This window comes from Zonotrichia albicollis, chromosome 12 (genome assembly GCF_047830755.1).
Source record: "Zonotrichia albicollis isolate bZonAlb1 chromosome 12, bZonAlb1.hap1, whole genome shotgun sequence".
NCBI classification, from domain to species: domain Eukaryota; kingdom Metazoa; phylum Chordata; class Aves; order Passeriformes; family Passerellidae; genus Zonotrichia; species Zonotrichia albicollis.
The window spans coordinates 13,619,335-13,643,060 of record NC_133830.1 but is presented as its reverse complement, the minus strand read 5'-3'; the positions used below and the strand labels follow the sequence as shown (position 1 = coordinate 13,643,060).

Here is a 23,726-nt window from a genome sequence, read left to right as displayed (position 1 = left end):
GGTGGTGAAACATGGTTTATTTGGATTGATCAGGACAAGAATCCTTACAACATGTTTTTCAAACTCTCCCTCCTTGTTTGTTGTTACGTATCTAAAGGCACAGTTAATCCAATAGTTATCCGAATTGTTGAGAGATAAATAATTCCAGTTCTTCTAATGAATAGAGAGCAATTTCCATGTCTAATCTTGGTAGTACATTACTTTTAAAGTTGATGAAATAAAGGCAAGTATATGGATTTATTTCTGCCAGGTATATGGATTCCATTTTTGTTTCATTTTTTGTATTGGGAAACTGCTATAACATTTTTTCACATGTGGGAATAAATAGGTTTACTTTCCTATTGTTAATTGTTACTTGTGCTGCATGTCAGAGAGGATTTTCAGAGGAATACAGCTATACAAAGTGAAAAATGAAATAATTATGTTTTAAAATTCAAAACTCAAGTTACTTTTCTGTCTTGTAGATAGAATGTTTTTCCAGTGCCAGAACTTGAAAAAATGGCTGATTGTCAAAAAGATAAATGGCTTTATATGTGTTGTCCAAACATCAGTCACACAACTTATTAAACAATATTTTTTTTTGTTTTTGATCCCTATAACAATAATGTCAAAGTATTTTGTGTTGTGTCTAAGCTTCAGAAAGTTGATCAGTCTGTTTAATTTGCTTACATTGAGTCACTTTATCTGCTAAGCAGTTTTTACTCTGATGCATACTTGTTACTCTGGATGCAAAAATATATTTCTTCAGTTAAGAAATAATTCCCATCTCTGATGCTGAGGGAATAGAAATTTTAATATAGTAAGACTTAATTACCTAGCATAATAGATTAAGGTTTTGCAAATTAATGACTTCCGATTTTGAAACCATTATCTTGTGAAGCATCTTAACGTAAATGCAGAATTTTGGTGTGTCACCTTCTGACATGTAACTGTAGCTTTGCATATTTCTTTCTGAGATTTTGAAAATATGAAGATAATAAATGATGACTAATGTGCACCATCTGGCTACGGTGGGGGAAAAAAGATTTCCTGAGCAACAGGGTTTCTGCTAAGCTGATTTACTTAAAATAAGAAAGCAAATGCTTCCTTTTTTTTTTCCCCCCTTTTTTCCTTTTCCCTTTTTTTTGGTGAGAAAATGAGGATCTAATGATGGCACCTAAACTCATAGGGTAAGAGTAGCCTTTGTTTTGTGATTCATGATAAACACCAAAGGCAAACTGCATGGATTCCATGAGAAGGGCAGTTTATCTTATCAGTCCTGTTGCATCATATATTCAGAAAAAGATTGCTGAGACTTGAAGATTTCGAGCAGCATTAACCAAAGTGTCAGACAGCCTTGCTGGAATCAGCTGCCTGTGAGGAGAGATGACCTAGCTTTATCAAATCAGTGAACAAACAACTATTAATCTATACAGCCTCAGGATTAGATCCTTCAGAAAGCAGACATATTGTTGTGCTCCATATATTCTTTAGGTTTACAGCTGTCACTTTTTTCTGCTAATTTGATCATGCAGTGTAGAAATAAATGCAATAATAGATGTTAGAAATTATGTGCAAATTCTGCAATAATCTCTGCAGTTTCTTAGAACTAAACCTGCCTTCTTGGTTTCTTTTAATAGATTATCTTTTGCAAGCACTCCATATGTGCTCTTAGGTATTTCCTTATTATTTTGTTTGGCTATCTACTTTTTTAGTGTACCTACTGCCATTTTGAATGAAGTGTTCATTTAAAGATATCAACTAATTTGAACAAAATATAATTTTACCACTGTGGAGAAAAGAGACCAGATAAATGTATGCATCATATCGTTCTAAAATTGCAGTCTTGACTCTGTGTTTTGAATTTATCTCTTACTTTTTTAGTTTTATTTTCCCAAACCAACCCTGTCTCTGCAACTCTTTCATGGATACTGAAAATTGAGTGTTATTTACTCTGAGTAGTGGTTGGTTAAGCTCTGGATGTACAAGGTGATGTGTGGCCTACAGATGCATCAGGGCTGCAGAGGCAAAAATTGATGTCCATAGGGACCAGCAAGAAATTATCCAAGTGTGAGAAGAGACCACCAGAACCTTCCTGAGGGTGAGCAGGTTGTCAACTCTGCAGTTTGTGTGAGAACATCTGTTGGGTGCCTATTTATTAAAGAGCCAAACAGTCTGTGAGGAAAGCACAGCCTGTACTTTGTGTGCTAACTATGGGGCCAAGTCATTCATCTGGCCTCTGTGGAAGACACAGTTTGTGCTTTAAAAAGAAATAAATAAATAGAGTGTGTGAGAGCATGAAAGGGAGGAAAGCAGGAAGGAAGGGAAAATGAAACAGTGAAGTTATGGAATTGGTCTGATTTAAATGAGCACATATTTAAATTGATGTGCAACTTCCAGGTCCTTTCTCAGCCCGTATTGGTGTGGGATTATTTAAGCCAAGGTGCAGCACTTGCCATTTTTCCTTGCTGAGATTTCATGTGGCTTCTGTTGGTGCAGCTCTCAAAGTTTCTTATGATCCATCTGGGAAGTGACACACACTGATCTTGAGCCCATTGGAGGGTTTAAAAATGAGCTTGTCCTACATTCCATATGGCTCTATGGAATGTTTGTAATACTGTTTAGGAAACAATAAAAACTCCTTCTTCCATAAAAGAGATGAGATAAACAGGATGGAGACCAATACTATTTTTCAAGGATGGATGAAAAATGATAGGGCAGAGTTGTTCAGATTTGAACTGTCCCATTAAAATGAGCTGCAGGGCTGTGTGACATTAACAGAAGTTGGGTAACTTTAGCACTGGGACTGGTGTTTAGCCCAGAGAGCAGAAAAACATTGGAATATTTTTGAAGGGGAGCACTGTAGAGCAAAGATGGTTTTTAGGATGGAACTGGTACTTTAATGGATGGAGTTAAATTACATGGTTGCCTATAAAACTCTGGACTTAGGGACCCATGAGGTTATTTTGGCTCAGAAGGTCCCATCCAGTCCTGGATTCTGTGTTCCTTTTAAGAAAAGAAGCTATTGAAATTTGGCATAAATGAAACATGTATTTTGTCTCACTTTTTTTTTTTTTTTTTTACTACTATGATTTTGATATATATTTTGCCCATGGCAAATGACAACTGTAATATTTTTGTCCTTCTTATGTTTTCCTACATTATTTATCTTCCTATATCTTAGCTGCAAATTTAGCTGTATGTAGAGAGACAGAAATAGCTGTTATTGTGGAATGTGTATGTGGTAGGATTTGTTGTATTTAAGCATCTCTGAGTGTGTTTTTTAGGAATGCTGATAATTCATATTATTGTAATCTCAGTGGTGTTCTGTAGCCAAAGAGAGCAGATGGATTTTGCTGCACAAGACCTTGATATTTCTTGTGTGAGGCCACTTCACTCTTGTTGTCTTGCAACTGTCCTGGCTGATTGGTGATAAATTGATGGGTAAGTGGGAGGGACAATTTTGAAAGAAGTGTTAGGAAGTTTGAGGACAGGGAGGTTTCGCTGGGTTGGAAGATCTCACCCAAAATGGAAAGTAGCTGAGGAGCCTGGGATGAAGCTCCACAGTGTTCATGAAGTGTAATCAAAAGAGGGGGAAAAAGGCAGAGGTGCAGGACTGAGCTGAGCAGGAGAGGAGATCCCGGAATCCTTGTTTTGCAATGAGAGTGCCTGACCTGCCCCAGTGACCCCAGGTGCTGCTTGCTGCAGGTAAAGGCCTGGAAAGGAGTTTATTGACCAGCCTGTGCCTCTATTAAATCACCAGTGTCAGATTTATAAATGGAAATATCACATCCTATACATAACCATCCTAAGTGGCCTCTTTGGCAGCAAGAGAAATCTAGCTGCCCAAATTAAAGATTTGCACATAAGAATATCAAGATCTTTGTTTAAGTTGCAAATGATTAAGGTTTGGTTTTTCCTTTGGTTGTGTATGAGAGTGCCAAGACATGTCACAAATAAGGAATGTGTATTTTTTCATGTAACAAATAAAGAGAATGTATTTTTGTGTGTAATGTTGGTGTTCTGTTTGAGTAATGATAGTAGAAGATGGTAATCCTGCCTGAGCAGTTACAGTCATGTAATGAATCTTGTATGTGATAAATGAGCAACATCATGTGTTCCTGAACAAGTTTAAAAATGAATCATACTCTTTGTGCATTTTATTCTTGGCTGTAATATTTGAGTAGCAACAGATTACGAAACAAAATGTTATAGGAAATAATGAAATGATCATGTCTGAAGGTAAAAAGAACAGTTGTTAACTGCTCTGTTTTGATAGTGGTGACTTCTTCAATTTACCAAGTCAAGCATGCTAATAATGTTTTTGAGGGTTTCTTCTTTCTAGAGTATCTAGTTAGCTAAGAAAAGATATTCAGTATATAGCTCTAAAATAAAAATTTTGGTAAAATGCAAAAACTAATAGCATTTAAAAAAACCCCATTAAATCTGATGTTGGAGCTTCCATGGTACAAGGTGGTGGTACGGTACCTTAAAATTTCTTCAAACATAATAGGGTATTTTAAAGAAACTCTGGTAATGTGGAAGGGAGAAGAAGTGAATGCAAGCTTCCATATCAAGATTAAAAAGTTGCAAGACAGTGCAAAATTAAATATTAAACAATTAAAGCTTTTTTAATAGTGAAAGGAAGTGTACCACTGCTTACCTTTCAAGGATATTTCCAGGGCTCTGTTCTACAGCATTTTCTGGTTATAATGAATGCAGAGAATCCTATTGACCTGGATGGGACTCTTTGCTTAAGCAAAGGTACAGTATGCTTAAATGTTTGCAGAAACAGCTTTTTTTCCTCTCACAGAATGTGAAAACAAGAAAACCTTGTGCAATTATGTAATTATAACCTTGTCAGTACAGTTATAATTAAGTGTTATGCAATTAAAACCTGTGAAATAAACTGCCATGAACGTATTTCCTTAGTCGTGATCAGTACTCACTTGTTGCAAATTGTCAATAGTAAAAAGAGCTGTTACATTTCTTGTCTTTCATTGTACTTTTTTTTTTGTCTTCTACAGGAAAAAGTAGAATATGCCTTCCTGATAATTTTTACAGTTGAAACATTTTTGAAGATTATAGCATATGGATTATTATTACACCCCAATGCATATGTTAGAAATGGATGGAATTTATTGGATTTTGTAATAGTAATAGTAGGGTAAGTAGCTTATCTTCCATTATAAAAATATTTAAACTTTTAATTACAGTGAGGTAGGAATAGGCCTGTTTGGCTGTGAGTATATTCACCAATTTCCTAAATGTTTTGAAGATTGTGTTAAACAGCTGTTTAACCAGTACTGCAAATTTTGTTTGCTAAAACTATGCATCATCCAGAACATGGAGGACATTATCCACATATAACTTTGTGTGTTGTAGCAAACACAACCTTGGCTTGCAGTATGCAATTCTAATTTCATTTTAAATTTCAAACCATATCAAGGGTTGCCTGTATTTGAAAAGGCTCAGAAATTAGAGTGTATGCTGCTTTTAAGTTGTTACTGCATTAAGGGAAAGAAAGAGTTGCTAACTAAAGGAATTTATGGTAAAGCATTGTTAAATTTGGGGAAGTACTCTGAATATAAGAATGCCTGATTTGTAACTATTTGATTATGAGATACTCGATGTTACTGAGAAGGTGGTATTTGGGCCAGTCCTTTAGCATGCAGGCAGTTTTGGTCCAGGACTAAAGTTTGTGTATAAATAGATCCTTCATCAGGTCAGGTCATTCTCAACAGATTGGTCCCTGTGCCTGAAGGGGAAGCTCGGTGGGCAGGTTGGAGATGGTCACACACAGCTCTGCTCCCTTGCCAAGCAGTCCCTTGAATAGACCTCTTCCCTTTGGTCAAGTGACCACAGAGTTACAGTAACCCTGGAGCAGTCTAATTAACATGACCTCTATCTTTGGCTGTGTCCTAAATACATGATAACTAAAAAATTTTCCACTAATTCCTAAAGCACTCTTTATTGGAGGCTAAATGGAGTTAGGTCAAATGCTCACACCGAATTTGTTAAAAATATGAATAAAAAAGGACTAAATCTTATCGAATGCCTAAAATATCACAGTAAGATTAAGTCCTAATTTAAATCCAGAAGTTGGGAATATAAACTCTTGTGCAGGTTGTCAGCAGCCTGCCTGTAAGACAAGGTGGACCTTTCCTCACATGTCACAAGCTGGCATAATTGTGAGCAAGGTTTTTGTTCTTTCAGTAAGAACACAACCTGCATGATTAAGCAAGCATGAGTCCCATTTATTTAATTAATACATAGTAGTAGAGTGAAAAATTGATTTTCATATATAACCCAAGGTGGATATGGAACCACTTCTGGACCTGATTCTATTTGACTAGCTTCAATGGGAAATTTCATTAGGTGTTCTAATAGCTTGAAAGAGCTGCCATGATGCCCTATATTGAATGTATTGAAATTTGCTTTCTCAGCAGAGACTGCAGCCAGTCCAATTCCATTAATCTTAATTATACCTAAAGAAATCTCTACAAGCAAAAGGGAAACGTATATAGAGATGGTTTTAAAATCAAATCTTAATTAAACCTCTAAACTTTGATAAACTGTAGAGGAATATGAGTGTAAATTTCAATAAAACAGATCAATAGTTTTATACCTTAATGGCTTTTTAGGAATGACATATGTCCTGGTTTCAGCTGATCAACACAAAATGACAGAGCTGTAGACAGAGCTGTGAATGTGATGCTTTCTATTCTTTGTCACTTCTCTCTGTAACCCATCAGAGTATGAATTACTCTGAGTAGTCTGCTCACCTGCATGGTCTCTCATGCAATTTCCATTGATTTCTGTGGAAGAATAAGGTCCCGGTAGAGAAAGCTTTCATAGCACCTGCCCATGCCCTTTAATTTTCTGAATGTTGTATGAACTGACAGCTGAGAGGTTCTCTGAATTCCGGACTTGATTCAGAAGCCTTTTTAATAACATCTGTCTTTGAGCACAAATAGTCACTCTTGAAATCACTGAGGTGTTAGTTTTCCTGCATTTGTGCTTCCAGTAAATTCTGGGACTGAATCAGGACTTGGTGTTGGATATCTGAGTTTGGTGAACAGTATGTGGGCTGCTGATGTTCCCCTTAACATCTGGGGAGTCTTTGGGGCTGAGTTTTTCTCTGGAGCAGAATGAAGCAGTCTAGGGATGGGTATGGCCTATGTGGGTCAGCTGCTTACTGGGGGAGGGTAAAGCCTGCAATAATCCAGTTTAGGCACCCTATTAAATAATATATGATTTCAGGCAACTATCCAGCGTGACAGAGTTCTTAACCAGAGCTGTGAAAACTTTTCATGACCAAACTAAAACCCTTCACATTTCAGGCATCCTTTACAAGTGTGAAACATTTCTCATGATTGCAAGACTCTATTAACTTGATAATCCTTTCAGGAGAAGTGCAGCTCTGCAACTACAGTCTCTGTGCAAAGGATAACACAGTTTGTGTGGTCTAGTGGCAGTCTAGAAACCCATGCATCTGAGATGGAGCTCCAAACTAAAATAAACCTAAGATTAATTTGCATCTCAAGAACATGCATCACTTTAAATTGCTGCTAAAAGTGGGAAAACAAAATAAAAGTCTTGTCTTGCAAACTGTTCTAATGAATGACTAATTCATTTCTGCAGGGAAAAAATACAATATAATAAATGAGCCATCTGGGAATATATTTTTCCTCAGAGCTATTATGTGTAAGAAACAAATCTTTTTGGTGTTATTAAATGGTGAACTCTAATTATTTTTAAAATATTCAGTTTCTGCTGACTGTATATAGAATATTGTACTGCTGTGCCACTTAGAGTTCATATATTCCACCAAAATTAAACCAGATGGTTTCAGTTATTATCTATTTCTTCTTCTAAAGGGAAGATTAATTCTCCAAATGTTAAAGCTAAAATGTTTGAACAAAAGTGGCAAAGCAGCTTCATCTATTTAAAAATAGCAAACTGTATATATAAGCTGAATGCTAAATTATTGGAAACTGTGTGATCCTCATTCTCTAGAGGGATTATAAAGTCTTGCACTCCATAGCTATGTCTGTCATGATTTAATGTGTAAATATACCTCTCAGTCTGACATCTGAACAGCTTTGCAGAATGATCTGCACTTCAGCTAATTTCCAAAGTAATATCTTTGACTGCGTGTTAAAGAGATAGTGATGACCTTACCTTTCATCTCATTTTCTAGATTATTTAGTGTAATATTGGAACAATTAACCAAAGAAACAGACGGTGGCAGCCACTCAGGTGGCAAACCTGGTGGCTTTGATGTCAAAGCCCTAAGAGCCTTTCGTGTACTGCGACCTCTCCGACTCGTATCAGGAGTGCCCAGTAAGCTCTGCTCTCTGTATTTCCTTTATTTCTCTTTATTGCAGTCAGGAATGTGGCTGCTCTCATTGTTGAACTGTCTCCTTCCAGGCACTACAGAAATGAGATGGGATAAAGCTGAGTTTTGTTATCTGGCTATGTATATAAAGTGAATTTCAAGATGAGTGATACTCTATTTCAAGTTGAACAAGGCATTGTGAATTCAGTCAGTGTATGATCTCCTTACACAGTTCAATAAGCAGACAGGGAATTCACTTCCTTTTTAGAAGCTTTTTATGTAAAGTAAATTACATGTTAAAATGCAAATACACCAGAAAATTAAATTTGGATTTTTTTTTAATTCTAAACCCCTGCATCTGAAAGTGTAGCTGGTCCTAAAATAGTTTATATGTTGGTAAGTGTGTGCCAGAGCACATAATACATTTTGTGTTTCCTGCCCCCTCCAATGCCCATGAATGCCTTCTGTTTATCTAGCAGAGCTAAGAGATAAATTAGGAAACTTAAAAAGTAGAGCAATATTGTTTAAGAAAGCAATTGAATTTTCTGATATTTCCTGTTTTCTTTGTATGCTTTATTAATTATTGAAGCTATTTGGGCTATACAAGGTTCACGATTTCCAGTTCAGCTCTTTCCAAGGCATTCAGAGGAAGAAAGCTGATTCTGTGTTTAATATATTGTGGACTGTTACATGGAAATGATTGATTTTTGACAAAAGGGCTTCAGTGTGGACAGAAGCAGTCCTATGAAATGTCAGAGAAGAAGTCTGTCAACTTAAAAAGAGGCATATTTTATTCTCATTGGTACTATGGCAGCTTCATTAATCTGGGATTAGATCATCTTGGTAAAGCCAAAAGCTGGATAAATATTTAATTGAAAGCAAGAAAGTGGAGCAGTTTTGAAAGGGATAAATGATGTATGAATAGATTTGTTCAGATTAAAAATGTGTTTTCCCAGTTAACTATATTTTTCTCCCAGAGTAAGAAGACAGTTCTACAATTGGCTGAGTGCACATTTTCTCAGAACTTGCTGCAAACTTTTTGTTTTAGCACAGAACTTCTTCAATGTCATATAAGTGATTTACAGGCACACACTGACTAAGTGACCTTTTTTATAAAAGCACCCACAGATTCTTGTGACACATTTCAAGCACTGACTTCTATGATATAAACTTTATTAACAGAGGAACTAATTAGACAGGAAGCTTTAGATTCTTATGAAGATTTTTATGTTAAAGAAGCATTTTGTGGTTCTGGGTAATAGATATTTTAAAAAAATCTGATTATCGCTGCATGTCTGCATCATTGAATCCTAATAATATGTAATTATATAAAATTTGATATAATAAGATACAGAAATATGAGTCATATCTTGTATCCTATATTTATTTATTTTTTTTTTAGGTTTACAAGTTGTCCTGAACTCCATTATAAAAGCCATGGTCCCCCTCCTCCATATTGCCCTTTTGGTATTGTTTGTAATCATAATCTATGCTATTATAGGATTGGAACTTTTTATTGGAAAAATGCACAAATCTTGTTTTCTTATTGATTCAGGTAAGTCATTATACTGTTGATTAAAATAAGGGTTTGATGATGTTTTCTTTTAAATCTGTGGGATTTCAGTTTGAAGTAGAACTAGGGGCCAAAGCACTTAAACTGTTGTTACCCCAGTTTACACTGGTTCACAATTTTAGGTACAGTGCATTAAATGAAAATAAAACCTCAATACCAAAGTCACCAAAAAATCAAACTACTTAGAGACTAGACCATGCTCTGAATAGGTTTTAATTTCTCTTATGTGTTGCTTAAGTACCAGCAGTGAAGAAAATAAGGGTGACTACTTATAAGGGACAAATCCAGATTGTGGCAGCGTGGTGAGGAGTGGAGAGCAGTGTTCTTCTGTCCAGATGAAATAATGAAGTGGAAGTGTGTGTTGTGGGAGAACTTTGTAAGAGTGAAACCATCTTAACCGGTGGCTAAAGATGCTTTTCTTTCTGCTTAAGGAATGAAGACAACTTTGTATAGGAATTAGATCCACTTTTCCTTAGTAGTCCATGTGTTGGTGCAAAGCGCCTTGAAGTGAAGTAGCAGCAGTAAAGAGGAAAAAACAATCAGCATGAGGAGCTTTTAAATGATGTATTATTACATTGTGCTTCTTTCTGCTGCTTAATTATTTTTATTAACCTGTTCTTGAGGTTATAAGGCCAGATCTCAATAAGACTAAAATCTCCAAAGCTCTGATGTGTTTCCTTTCTCAGCGTGAATCTGTATTTATCCTGCAACAGTGTTGATATTTCCTCATGGGAAAGGGTAACTCCTGAAAGCTTGAGGACTCAGATTTGTGACTCTTGGGTCCTTTTGCAGATATTCTAGTTGAAGATGATCCAGCACCTTGTGCATTCTCAGGGAACGGCCGTCAGTGCGTCATGAACGGCACCGAATGTAAGGGTGGATGGGTTGGACCCAACGGAGGCATAACCAACTTTGACAACTTTGCATTTGCAATGCTGACTGTGTTCCAGTGTATAACCATGGAGGGATGGACTGATGTGCTCTACTGGGTGAGTTCATAAATCACTGAGCTTTGTGTGCTTTTAAACAAGCTTCTCTGTTCTAGTGGGCATTGAGCTGTGTTTCACAGCACCATCAACAGGGAATCTTGGTGAGTTTTGCAGACACAAACTCAGCTGCATACTTGTTTCAGTCACAGCCTGTTACTGGATTCCGCAGGCTAAAAGGACATTTTAGAAACAAATTTATTCATTGCTTATTTGAGGGTTTTTTTGCCTATTCCATTTGGATAAATGTAAAAGAACATTTATGTCCTTTGGACTAGCTTTTTTTTTGTGTGTGAGCTTACAGATATTAAGTATGTCTTCACTGATTAGGCTTAAGAGCTCTCTTTTTGCAGTATTTGTGCAGAATTTTTTACCATGTTAACATAAATTAGAACAAAGCAAGCTCTCAACTGACATTGCTTGCCATGGGGACTGAAAATCATGTTCACCATTCAGAAATTACAGATTTACAGGAACTATGGCCCAGATATCATCTCCATGGAAGCAGCAAAAGGTATTAAAAAACTTAACTCCCTAAATCCTCACATTTATATGCTCCTTTGGTGTAAGGTATGGTGCTTCCAGAGCCTTCTAACATTTGCAGTCAGCTGGACACAGACTGGGAACTGAAGGATAGAGGAAAATGAACATAGAGATTTTTAAAAGAGTAGAGTCACCTAAAACCGAAGATAGACATTTCTCTGCTTAACCCCATTCCACTCTGAGTGACATGACATTGTTCTGTGAATCTTGGAGTATCTCAATATCTGATGTGATTTGTCCAAGTGCATTCAAGAAGTCTGTGACAGAACCTTCCGCAGGTGCTGAACATCAGTGAGAATATTCTGCACTACATGGTATTCAGCAGGGAGTCTTTGCTGCTATTAGGACCTTACTAAAAACCACAATTCTGACAGTCCAAATGTTAGAAAATATATATGGAGGAAGAGAAGTGATCACCGGTAAGGATCGCTGTTAGCAAGCTGTTAAAAAGGATTATCTCAAGGAGTATCTCAGTGGAACTTTAGGTGTTGTTGCTAAGAGCAGCTCTCTTTGTGAGTTTGTTGAAGTTTGTCAGGCCAAGTGGGATTATTTACTAACAATGCATTGGTTGTGGAGTACTGGATGCGTTTAAAAATGTGGTATTACCCAGTAAATGACCACATGATTTGATGTGAAATCAGGGTGAAATAAACTGTTGCCAAAACATATAGCACAGTGTAGTCTCAGATAAAATCTGTGATGCTGAAGTATAGAATATGTTTTATAGGACATGTTTTTAAGAGAATATCAATGTTAAAGATAATTAAGATGTTAAAATGGCATTCTTTTAGGATTGAAAGAAAAAAAGGGCAACTATGAACATCTTCTTCCATTGCCTGTTATCAGTTACAAAACTGGTTAGAAACACACAAACGTTCAACACTAATGAGTGACAATCATGTATGGCTACACATAGGCCTTTGCATGATTTCCCATTGTAAAGGTTTTTCAGTTCCTTGTAATTTGCACTCCAGCTCTCTCTAATTTACTAGGACACTGTGTGAATGTAGAATTAGCATTGCTTTATGGTTTGTGTTCATGGTGATGGCAGTTATTTTAATTCTTCCTGAAAAGGGAAGGTGTGCCGTGATTATCTAGAAAAGAATTACACCTTTAATATCTCTTGAAGCAAAATATACCCACATTTCAGGAGCTGATAATTCCTCCAACTTTTTTCAAAGAAAATTAATATAAAAGCTTTGGAGAGTTGCTGTATTTAGAATACAATTGTTACAAAACATATAGAAACAATTTAAGTTGAGCGTCTCAGAATTAAATAATTTTTTCCCCTGGGATTTAATGCCCTAATTAATCTGCTGCCCTTTGCAGAATCTCCAATGACAGCAGAAAAAATAAAATCATTAAGGTAGGATGTTGAGTATTTTGAGGATCAGGCAAAATGAAAAGTGTAGGAACTTTATAAACAATTGATAACTGTATGAATTGATTTTGCTTCTTTCTCTATAAGGAGTTTCCACTGTAGAAAGTATTTACAGGTACAGAGGTGTCATTTTTCATTTTATTACAAATGATACTGGGATTGTTAGACAGTGAAGCAAATATTTATTGACCTAGTGAAATATAATCAGAATCAGGTATTCAGGTGGCTTTGGATCTATTTTGACTGATGCCTACATAATTAAATTATAGATTCAGATTCTTTCTATCTTACAGACCAACAAGTTGCCCATTGTCAAACTGAAATTACTTGCTGAGGACAAGAGGAATGACAGTTTATGTGTTTGAATTTCATCACTGGATCAAGCTGAAGTAGTTTTGGCGAAAAATTGGAAAATATTTAATTTAATTTGAAAATTGTAAAAGCATTAGGGGGATACCAAATTGTAATAAAAGAATCTGAGGAAGCCATTTTAGCTCGATGTGCATGAGGTTTGTGGGTTTTTTACTTAGAACTCTGTTATTAATACACAGACTGAGTGGATTTTATGCAAAACAAATAAAACCAAACCCACAAATATTAGAAATTGCACAAAATTCTCATTTTTCATTCGGTCACTGAGGGAACAGTGAAGTAAACTTATGTATGCTTCTCTTGCTAGCAGGTGTAATGTGAGTGGGTGAAATCTGTGCAATATTTTGCATCGTGTTAAGTGGCATTCTGTCAGCAAGGATGACAGCTGAAAATGACAGCTTCCAACAGCCCTCACTGGCACAGCTTGTTATCACCTGGTTAATGACAGTAAACTGCTTGGAAAATTCTCCAAGCACCAATAATGATTTTTCTCTTGTGCATATCTATTGTGAATCAAGGCCTTGATTCTGCTGCTGCTGGGCACCCTTCAAATCATGGTGACTCACGTGGGCGTCCTGCTGCTCACCAGTTTGCATCCCATCCCATATGTCCTACTGGGTTTTAGTGTCTTCATCTGGCCTCTTCTCTCTAACTCACTTGTAACTCACTGCATTACATGGTTTATCCAAAAAAATTGTGACTCCTTAGTGCCAAGGTTTGAATTGAGAGGTTAAGGGGTGCTGTCCTTGTTCTCATGAGCCAGTGCAGCACGTGTGCTCCCAAATTGTGTTTGTGGCTGCTCATCTCTGTATATTCTCTATTTCTGTTGGGACCATGTTTATTCCCATTCATGTCCTTTCTGTTTGCTCTGGAGCCCTCACTGGAGGTTTATGTTTTTGTTTTGGATCCAAGGTGCAGTCCTTGTTATCAGCCAAGTGGCAGCCTCTGTGTGCCCAGGTTTTTAACACTCTGGCTCACATTCTAAAGCTGAGAGCATAGTACTCTCTGCCTTATTTCCAATTTGTGCTAGCAAGCTCTCAGGAATTACAGAACTTGAATCTGCATTTGCATATCTGGCTCCAGATTTTTCCCATGCCTTTGAAGCATCTCGATGTATAATCTTCTAATGGCAAACACATATTTTGTAAATTGCTTTTTATTTTTAGCTGCTTCACTTGATACATGGGAGCACAGATAATAAGCAGTGATACTTGCCAGCAAAACCCCCAATTTTCCCATGAGCACCAAATTGATCACATTTAATTCTTCTTGTTTTCACCATAGTGAAGTTGATTTACTACACTTGAATAATGCAACTCTACCTTGAATGAGAGATGGTCAGGGCCTCAGAAAAACAAAGAGGATGCTTCAAAGTTGCTTCAAAGATAGGACAAATGTATTAGTGGCTACTGAATTTTGCTAGGTTAATTTTATGGCCAGATACTGCATCACTAACCACAATTTTAAAGCTCCCCAGTTCTCTAATACTTGTCTAGAACTCTTCAGATTGATCTGAAGATTTCTGAGATTGAAGCACTCGAGCTAAAATTGCTAAATAATGGTACACTGATGTCTTACATGGTTTTGCCTATTAATACACCTACTGATATGTTAAAAAGATATTCTGTAAAGGATTCTTATTTAAAATACTCAGATCTTTACTTGAAATGTCTAGGCAATCTAAAATATACCTAAAACTTTATATAAAGTTTAAGGAAAGAGATGGCAGGTTTTTTTAAATATACCTTTTACTGATATGCCAATGTTAAAAAACTGTGAGTACTTTTTGCTAATAACATATATTATCATCAAAGAAATTCTTCATTCATTGTTCCTCTGCTTTTATAACAAAAAAGGGTGCAGTTAAGCACCTCTCTCCTGTTTAAGAAATTGAGCTTTAAATCCTCCAGTATACTCCTTGAAATATTTTAGAACATCTGAAAAAAGTCCATTATTTCTGTAACACAGACTGTTCAGGCTGCACTGCACACTTGTGTATGTCTGCATGCACTTTTGCACAAGTGTCTGCACAGCTAGTGTATTAATGTCAATCAGATCAGGTCAGGAGCTCAATCTCTACTCCTTTTAGAATTCTTCTATTCAAGAATATTTAAGGGTGGAATCAGATGTAGTGTACTTGAAATCAGCTGATGTGCAGCCAGAGATATTTCCTAAACACAAACAAATGTTTTACAAATACATATCACACAAGAAAATCCCTTGGCTCGTGCACAAAATGTATAAATAGACTAGAAACTAAAAAACTGCAAAATATGTTTCAAGTATTACCAAAACTGTCATCAGAGTGCTGGCAAGGAATCTCCTAAAAATATCTTTCCAAAAATATGACCAAGAGTCAAATAAGCAATAATAGTCTAGAATTTTGAATTGAATGATTTAATAAGTGGGAATCAACTACTTAGGGTGATTTAAGCCATGTTAGTCCTATTCCACCTGCAGAAAGAAAAGGCATGTTCCTGCATCCAAGCAATATTTGTCAGCAATTAATTTCAGCTTATTGTCTGAGAGAAGTCAAAGAATGCTTCACAGCTTTTTTCCATTTGTAAATCAGTTGCAGATATTTAGCAATGTGAAAACTGTGGGGAATTGTGCCTGAAAAATCTTAGATAATACTCCTGCCTTTTCCTCTTATGTACTTAGGGAAAGCTCAGTGCTGTTCTGCTGGCATTGCTCAGCACCACTCACAGGTCATCTGAGGGAGGCTCTGGAGTGAAACAAGTCAGCTCATCCCCAAAGGCATCCATGTGCTGCTTGCACAGAGCTCCCAGCCCTCCGTGACTACATAGCAGGAAGTTAACACATGATGTGCAGCTGGAGACAGAGCAATAGAAATTTTGACTGACAGCATTAATATACTGCATAAATCTCCCTAAAGAGTCAGGGATTGCAGGCAGAATTTTTTCTGTTTGAGTGTTAACTACTTGAATCTGTTTTCACGTTAAAATCAAGATCAACCTCCCTCCCTGCCTTTTACGTAATGATTTGTACTAATTGCTTTTTTATATTCTCTTGTTATTAAAAGCTCTGAATCATCCAGTTTTGGATTGCAAAGAGACAGGACTTAATTTCAGAAAGAGAAAAAAGAGAATGATCAAAATCAGACATGCAAACAGAGCTACCAAGCCAAGGAATGTACCGATTAAAAGTTTGCATTAGGATCAAAAAGGAGGTGACTTATAAGTATCTCACACACATATATATGGTTATAGTATAATTTTTTTCCAATTAGCATCTTAACACAAAGACCCCACCAGAGGAGGATTTTAAACTAACTCACAGGGAAATATCTTTCCCATGAGGTGAACTTGATTGACTTTGACAAGATATCTGGTATCTCAGCCTCAGCTGACTGCTGACCTGTACTGCAGTCAAAACGTGGAACTAATTTCTTGTCACAGATCATTGCAAATACTAAGAAGAACCTATTATTTCTCCCCAGAAATTTTAAATAAAACTGGGTCAAAACTCGATGGGAAATAGAGGCTAAACTTGGGGTAGTGCTAAGAACTCCACTAGTCCATCAGCTAGAGTTTCCTCCAAAATCTTTGCCACAAGAAGCCAACAACTATTTTATAACAATCCTAGTTCCCAGTCTGTCCCAGGAAAACAATTTAGTAGATAAATTTAGATCTTCCTGAGTATTGAGGCTTTGCTTGTTGATGCTACATAAACAAAAGTAACAATTTTATATAATCTATCTGAAGAGTAAATGCATTGTATTTGTAGTTTTTGTGTCCAGTATATAAGAAATATTAAACACATCCAATTTTTGTATAATGTATGGTATATATATAGGTGGAATAGCAGATGCCAAAAGAAAGGTGTTTAATAGAGCACACCTGTGTAGGTGTTCTTCTCATTTTCATACATGATAGCTAACCATTTAAAAAAATAAACACATTGTTGATCTCATTTGTTATTTAATTTTAGTAGTTTTTTGAGCCCTTAGATTTAACAAGCTAAATCTATGCATAGGTTTTATAAATTTTTGTGAAATTAGTTTGGGCAATACAGACAAATAGGTACAAGCACTAAAAAATTCTTAATCTGAAATTAACATGATGCTCTTTGTGAGAGGAGTCAAACACTTGGATTTTGTTATATCTGGAATACAGATTTTGTTAACCTGGTAGTGCTCAACAGCAAACTTTCTCTGGGTTACTGTTTTGTAGAGGTAGCACTCTTCATGTTGTTATGGTTCTGTTCATCTGCTCTGCAGATTAAGCAGGGATGCATAATTATCTGAAAAAGATAAAACAATTTCTTAACAGTCACATTTGAAAAAGATAAAACAATTTCTTAACAGTCCTGTTTGACATCTTGGCTTTCCTTGGCACAATGACTTGATTTCCGCCCAGCCCCTCCTCCCAGTTAATGACAGTAAGCTGATTAATGGAATGCCACTAACAGGAATTAGCTAAAATAGTCTTAGATAGAATTCAGTGTCTGAATGAAAGACCTGCATCTAAACTCATTTCCATGCAATCATAGTAAAAATTTATAAATCATGTTTTGAAGAGTAAATGCTTTATGGGAATACCAAAATGTTATAATGCATTTGTTAAGAATGGATGAAACCAACAGAAGGAAGAAAATGAGGTCTGTTCAGCTTGGTCAAATTCATTAAGCTGAAGCAGTGTCTTCCAAGTTGAGGTTTAACTTGAGAGGATCACTTAGATGTGTCCTGTATGCAGTTGCACGGTACAGTTTGAGAGTCCAAATTTAAGAGGTGATTAAGCAATTATGAGGCTCTCTATGCCCTGTGACAATTTTGGACTTCTCAATGGGATCTCTTTCTCTGTAGGCCCTACCTTGCTGCCTGTGCCATAGAACTCTTATTTTTGCAGGTGTTGCTGATCTGAAATGCTTAACAAAGGGTGATCTCAGTGCACACCCCACCAGTGCATCTCCGTATTCTGTGTCAGAAGCACAAAAAAGTCTGTCCAAGCAGGACAGTGCCAGGGAAATCTGTGCTTTGACTCCAGAACACTGAATATAAAATTCCATATAAATCAACCTGGGGGGTGCTGTGCTTCAAGCACAGCTGTTTTAAGTCAACTTTAAGTTAACTCAGATTGAGCCAAGAATATCTCAGGACAAAACCTTTGAAGCCAGGCAGCTTTGAAGAGCTCTCTGCTGTGCTCTTCACTGGGTAGAATAAATAGACTGATCTGGGGTTTTGTGAACCTCCCTTCCAGGCTTCCAAGGATGCAGGGATAGTCCCACTTCACAAAACACTGATGTCTGCAGAATTTTTACACCTGTCAAGAGACTGAGTTTGTCAGTCTGAACAATTTTTAGGATGATGAGGTAGATTACAGGTAGCACAAAGTAAACCCACCAGTTATATGCCTGTTGTCATGTTATGAAAAGAGGAAGGTAAAATTAAAACCTAAGGAAGCTAAGAAATTCAACAAATTTAAGAGAGTTTGAAACACTGTGGAAAATCAAAATAGGTTAATCGCATTTTATCTGTAATGCTACAAATGCAGTGTTAGAGGTCTTGTCTTATCATTAACCCCAGGTAGAGCTTATATTGATTACAAATTGGGTTTGCAACAATTTTCAATAAAAGCATACCAGGTGTACAGAAAAGTGAAGACCTTGATTTGCGTGCAATTGCATATGGGGATTTTACTCACAATTACCATAGATAGGGATAAATAATATTTTAATGATTTCTAATTGATGTTTTAGGTTGAAGTTTGCCATCTGCTGCTGTGTAATACTAAGGTTATATCAGCAGTAAATGTGACTTTACCCCTGTTTCACTTCAGTCTTGGTCTCTGATCATTTATGCTGTGCTGCAATGATAGTTGACTCCACCTACATCACAGCTCACAAGATAATTCTTCCAAATGCCATTTGAGGCAGTTTCAGACTGTATCAGGTTTGTCCAATCAGCTCAAGATAATTCTTCGAGATTGCAGACTCACCAACATATATAGGTAAACATAAAGAGCCAAATAAATCATGTGTAGTGCACATCTACTGTTATGGTGAAACAGAATGAAGGGATTTGAAGAAACCTTTGTCCTTCATATTGTCCATTATCTCATCTGCCCTCTGGTTGATGTGATGGACAAACTGCTGAGAACTGACATTGAAATAGTACAACTGGACCTTTAAAAAGACAAAGGGCAAGAAGGATGGTGCTTGGTGGTGTCCTTGCCATAGGTGTTTTGAAGGCTAAAAGCCCCATGGCCTCAAAAAGACAGAACAAGTCCATTGAGAGCCATTGAATATGACCCCTCCCTTGGTACAGTGCACCCTGAGCCATAGGGCAGGAGACTCTTGCAAGACAAGAACTTTTGCTGAGGATTTCAGATGTGAGATCTCCTTGAACTCCTGGTGTTGCTTTAGCAATCTGAGATTTCTGACTTGAACTCATTCTGCACTTTGGGTGAGAAGTCAGCATTAATCCCTTCAAATGAATATATCTTGGTTTTGAGGATGGAGATTTTCCTGTTCTCATATATTAACCAAGCTCTGTCTCTGTTTTTAATCAGAAGGCAAATCAATTCCTTTAATCTTTCTTTAATTGGAAGTTTTGGAAAATGCCATTTGACATGCATGAAATGAGGAGCAAAGTTTTCCAAAAGGAAAGGACTTCTTTTTGTACTTTGATCTCTGGTATTAATGCAATCTGAAATATTGTTTCATGAATAGAAATTACAATGAATTACTTGATTAAGATTTAATTGTATCAAGAATTAAATGGCAAAGTTGCTGAGTAGTTTTTAGGAATTCAATCTTAGATTTGTTCCAAGGGGTTCTGCTAGGTTCAGGTGCTCTTGAGTTAAGGAATGCTTTTGAAGTAGTTCAGCACCTGCCCAAACTGAAGCATTTCTTCTAGTACTGGTTAGCTGCAGTCGCCAATTTTTGTTTCACAAAGCAATAATCCTAGATAGATTAGTCTAAAATGTTGGGCTTGAAATCCAGCTGCATAAATGTGAAAGAATTTTTTTAATATGTTACACGTTAAAAAGTGAATACAAATCCCAGCTGCTCATACTAACAGAGCCTTTGTGACAGAGCATGAGAATTTCAGCTTTGCTCCTGGGTAACTAAGTTAGCAGAGTGCCTGGCTGCCTGAAAATGTTCTCTTTATGAGCAAAAGCAGAGCACAGAGTTGTATTGCAGTGACTGCCAGAGCTCTGTTTTTTGAGCTCTGCTCAAAGTAAAATTGCAAATATTAATCTCTCAGGTTTTTCAAAATGACACATTGCAGAAAAATGTTGGCACTGATACCAGATGAATTTATATCTGCACTCTGAACTCTGGTGACTTGGAAACAACTGTCTGCTAATTGTAGAGTTTTTAGCTGTAAAATACATTCAAATGTATTTGAAATTTAATTAAAATGTTTGTCCTGATCAGTTATTGCTAGAAAAACACTTGATCTGTATGGTATGAGTCAGGTCTATGAAGCAAACTAATTCCTAAAGTAATAAAATAATTATGCGTACACTTAAAAAAATGAGTAACTATTGCTCTTAAAACATAAGGCCAGATGCCTATGCTTGAAAGAAGATGCAAAGGGCAGCATCCACTGGGACGAGGCAGAAATTCAGTCTGGGCAATGGGATGTGTTCTACTCATTAACTTTGGGGCTTCACTGCTGAAACTTCCCAAACACAGGGAACTCAATTTGACAGAGTGGGTGTGGGTGATAAAGCCCAAAACTTCACAGGCACTGTCCTTAACAGAAGCCCCTGATGTGCCAAGGGCTGCTGAAGGCTTTGCCCAGGAGCGTAGATAACTATAATGGCAGCACTGTGAAAGACTTCCCCAACTGAACGATGAAAGCTTGGGGTCTCTTGAAGGTACTGAAGCCAATCTTGCTGAATGACTACAACCCTTGTTTATTCTAACTTTTCCAAAATACAGTTTTATTGGAAGAAGAAAAAAAATCTAAATCAAACGTGTTTTCAAGTTTTCTTTCTTTTTTTGTAGCAAGTGTAATTGTAAGTTAGTTTTCAGTACCTCAGTTAAATTCAAAAAGCATTTTAAAAGATGATACATAGACCCTTTTAAAAGGTGCATGAAGAAGCTGTGTAAACTCATCTGGTTTGGTTACTTAGGAGGTTTGTTTACTGTAAGTACAAACTGGTGCTATCACAGGTCACCATGGAAGAGAAGTGCCGTTGGGCCTTAACCTGAAAAAGCTTCTGTCTAACCATCCAGAGGGTCCCCTTGCAGAAACTGAAATTATGATGTTTAGTTTAAAGACAGGGGAAAAAATAAAGGAAATAATTTTGAAAAATATTTGTTCCCATGTTTAGTAGGTTTATTCAAATGAAGATGTTAAGGAGAGGTGTCAGACTTGACTGTCAGTAGAGCTCAAAGCCTAATCACAAATTTCAGATGCAACAACCCAGTGACATTCACAGAAGAGAAAACAGATTTGCAATTAGATTGTTTTACAGTGACATATGTAATTTTATTGTTTGCTGAATTTTCATGACTATAAAACATCTTAAGAAGAATCCAATGTAAAAGCCAGAATAATTCCTCTTCAAGAAGAGCTATTTCTAGGAAGCTTCATGTCCAAATTATTTTTGTGACTTATCAAAATGTCTTTTTCCACCTGAATCCTACACGCAAAGCCAAATCTCCCTGTTTTAAAATATTGATTTTTCTGAATAGGCCTTCTTAGATCTCCATGGGTATATTTCACAAGTCCATCCTTTGATAGGTATGATGAGCTGGCTAAGAATGGCAAGTGGAAGAAATCTTAATCGAAAACGCTGTGTGAATCTGTAAAGAGTGTATTGGAAGCTCAGTGACTTCAACCTCACTTAAAAAAAAAATCCGCAACAACCTTTTAAATTTCATTCAACCTTGATCTGGATATATAAGTCATGTTCAGAAGTTTTCCTGGAATGTTTCCATTTTGTTTCTAAAATTTGTTTACAAATTTTCATTTTCCTAAAATTGTGTTCATGCTTTTTACACAGACTTATGCTCATTTATTTCTTTTTGAATTGATTTAAAATGTCTGACTGCATTTGACTGCTTTATTTCAGGTAAAAGTGTGGGAATTCTGTGTTACAAAAAGTAACACTGCTTGTACAGTTGAGATACACATTTCTGTTTATTTTCTCAAATAATCATTAATGTAGATAGGATATACATGAACTAAAAATCCAAGATCTCCAAGATCCAATCTTAATTGGAGATCTGAAATTTAGTTTATGTTCTCAGCATTAAAGAATTATACCTATTATTATTAATACTCCTTATTCTGTAATATTCCTGCAGGGAAAATATTAGAACTGTTGCAGGGCTCCATTTATGTTCGATAATATTTCTGATCCAAGTGCTAGTTTCACTCAGCATTTTGTTTTAGGCTTGTGTTGGAAATGCAAAATGAATGTGGCCAGTGCCTTCTTGCTCTCATTGTTCTTTGATTTCTGAAGGTATGCATAGCATGTTATCTAATCTGAATGATCAAATTCTCCTTTCTCTGACTCTTCATTGCTGTTAATATAGTGATCTACTCTATAAGATCATCTTATTTCTTGCAGATGAATGATGCAATGGGATTTGAGTTGCCATGGGTGTATTTTGTCAGTCTCGTCATCTTTGGGTCATTTTTCGTACTAAATCTTGTTCTTGGTGTATTGAGCGGGTAAGCATACACCTTTTTCATCATGAAGGCAGAGTCCTGAATCCAGTTGCCATGAACACACAGGTTGTCTCGTCCAGGTGAGACTTCAGTTGGGATGACATCTTTTAATAAACCTCTATTTCTTCCTCCTCGTATTACAGCACAAAAGGTTTTCTTGTAGCTCTCCTATAAATAACATACAAACACCAAAATTGGAGTTTAGATGTACCAGTACATATTCTTCATGTCCTTTTGGTAAAGTTATAAAAAAGACAAAAAATTCTCATGCACTCATTTGGATGTTATTTCAATTAATCCTCTAAAGTCTCACATCTGCAACAAAATTTGGGTAAGTAAATTTAAACAATTATTCACTCACTTTTTAAAGATCTGGATAGGCCATAAACTTTGCATTGAACCTACGTGATCTGGCAGCTGCACAAAGGACTCTGCTGTTTAATGAATGACTGAATCATAACTTATTTCCTTGCGTTTTACAGGTAAATGATGCAATAGGATGTGAGTGGCCATGGATCTATTTTGTTAGTCTTATCATCCTTGGCTCATTTTTCGTACTTAACCTGGTTCTTGGTGTACTTAGTGGGTAAGCAGTTGAGTTAACATTGTGTATGCTACTGCTACTTGTAAGATGGCCTCTGCATTGACTCCAGCTTCTCAGCAATGGCTTTTTTGCATGCACTTGAGACTCTTATGTCATCCTACCAGTGTTTGCTCTTTGGACTGAACTGTGTGATTTGAGTGCCTGTATCTGTCTTGACATCATGTTCACCATGCTTGCCAAAAATATTCATTCAGTGAGGCACTAATCGCCTTGTTCTATAATATTCCTGCAGAGAAAAATATTTTGTGCGCAGTGATGGGTGGTGCACCCATACAAATATCCTCCCCTGCTGTTA

General features: G+C 36.5%; 1 protein-coding gene across 18 annotated transcripts in view; it reads left to right on the top strand.

Annotated features, from left to right (window-relative positions):
* CACNA1D (calcium voltage-gated channel subunit alpha1 D) overlaps positions 1-23,726 on the top strand; it is a 168,197-nt gene that overhangs the window by 57,176 nt on the left and 87,295 nt on the right. For 13 of the 18 annotated variants that reach the window (XM_074549904.1, XM_074549912.1, XM_074549909.1 and 10 more), the window contains exons 4-8: positions 5,007-5,146; positions 8,183-8,325; positions 9,723-9,875; positions 10,686-10,882; positions 23,310-23,413. In XM_074549904.1, coding sequence (XP_074406005.1) covers positions 5,007-5,146; positions 8,183-8,325; positions 9,723-9,875; positions 10,686-10,882; positions 23,310-23,413 — 737 coding nt within the window. Of the gene's footprint in view, positions 1-5,006; positions 5,147-8,182; positions 8,326-9,722; positions 9,876-10,685; positions 10,883-22,726; positions 22,831-23,309; positions 23,414-23,726 lie in introns of all 18 variants that reach the window. The other 5 variants (XM_074549917.1, XM_074549918.1, XM_074549916.1 and 2 more) reach the window with 1 other exon arrangement.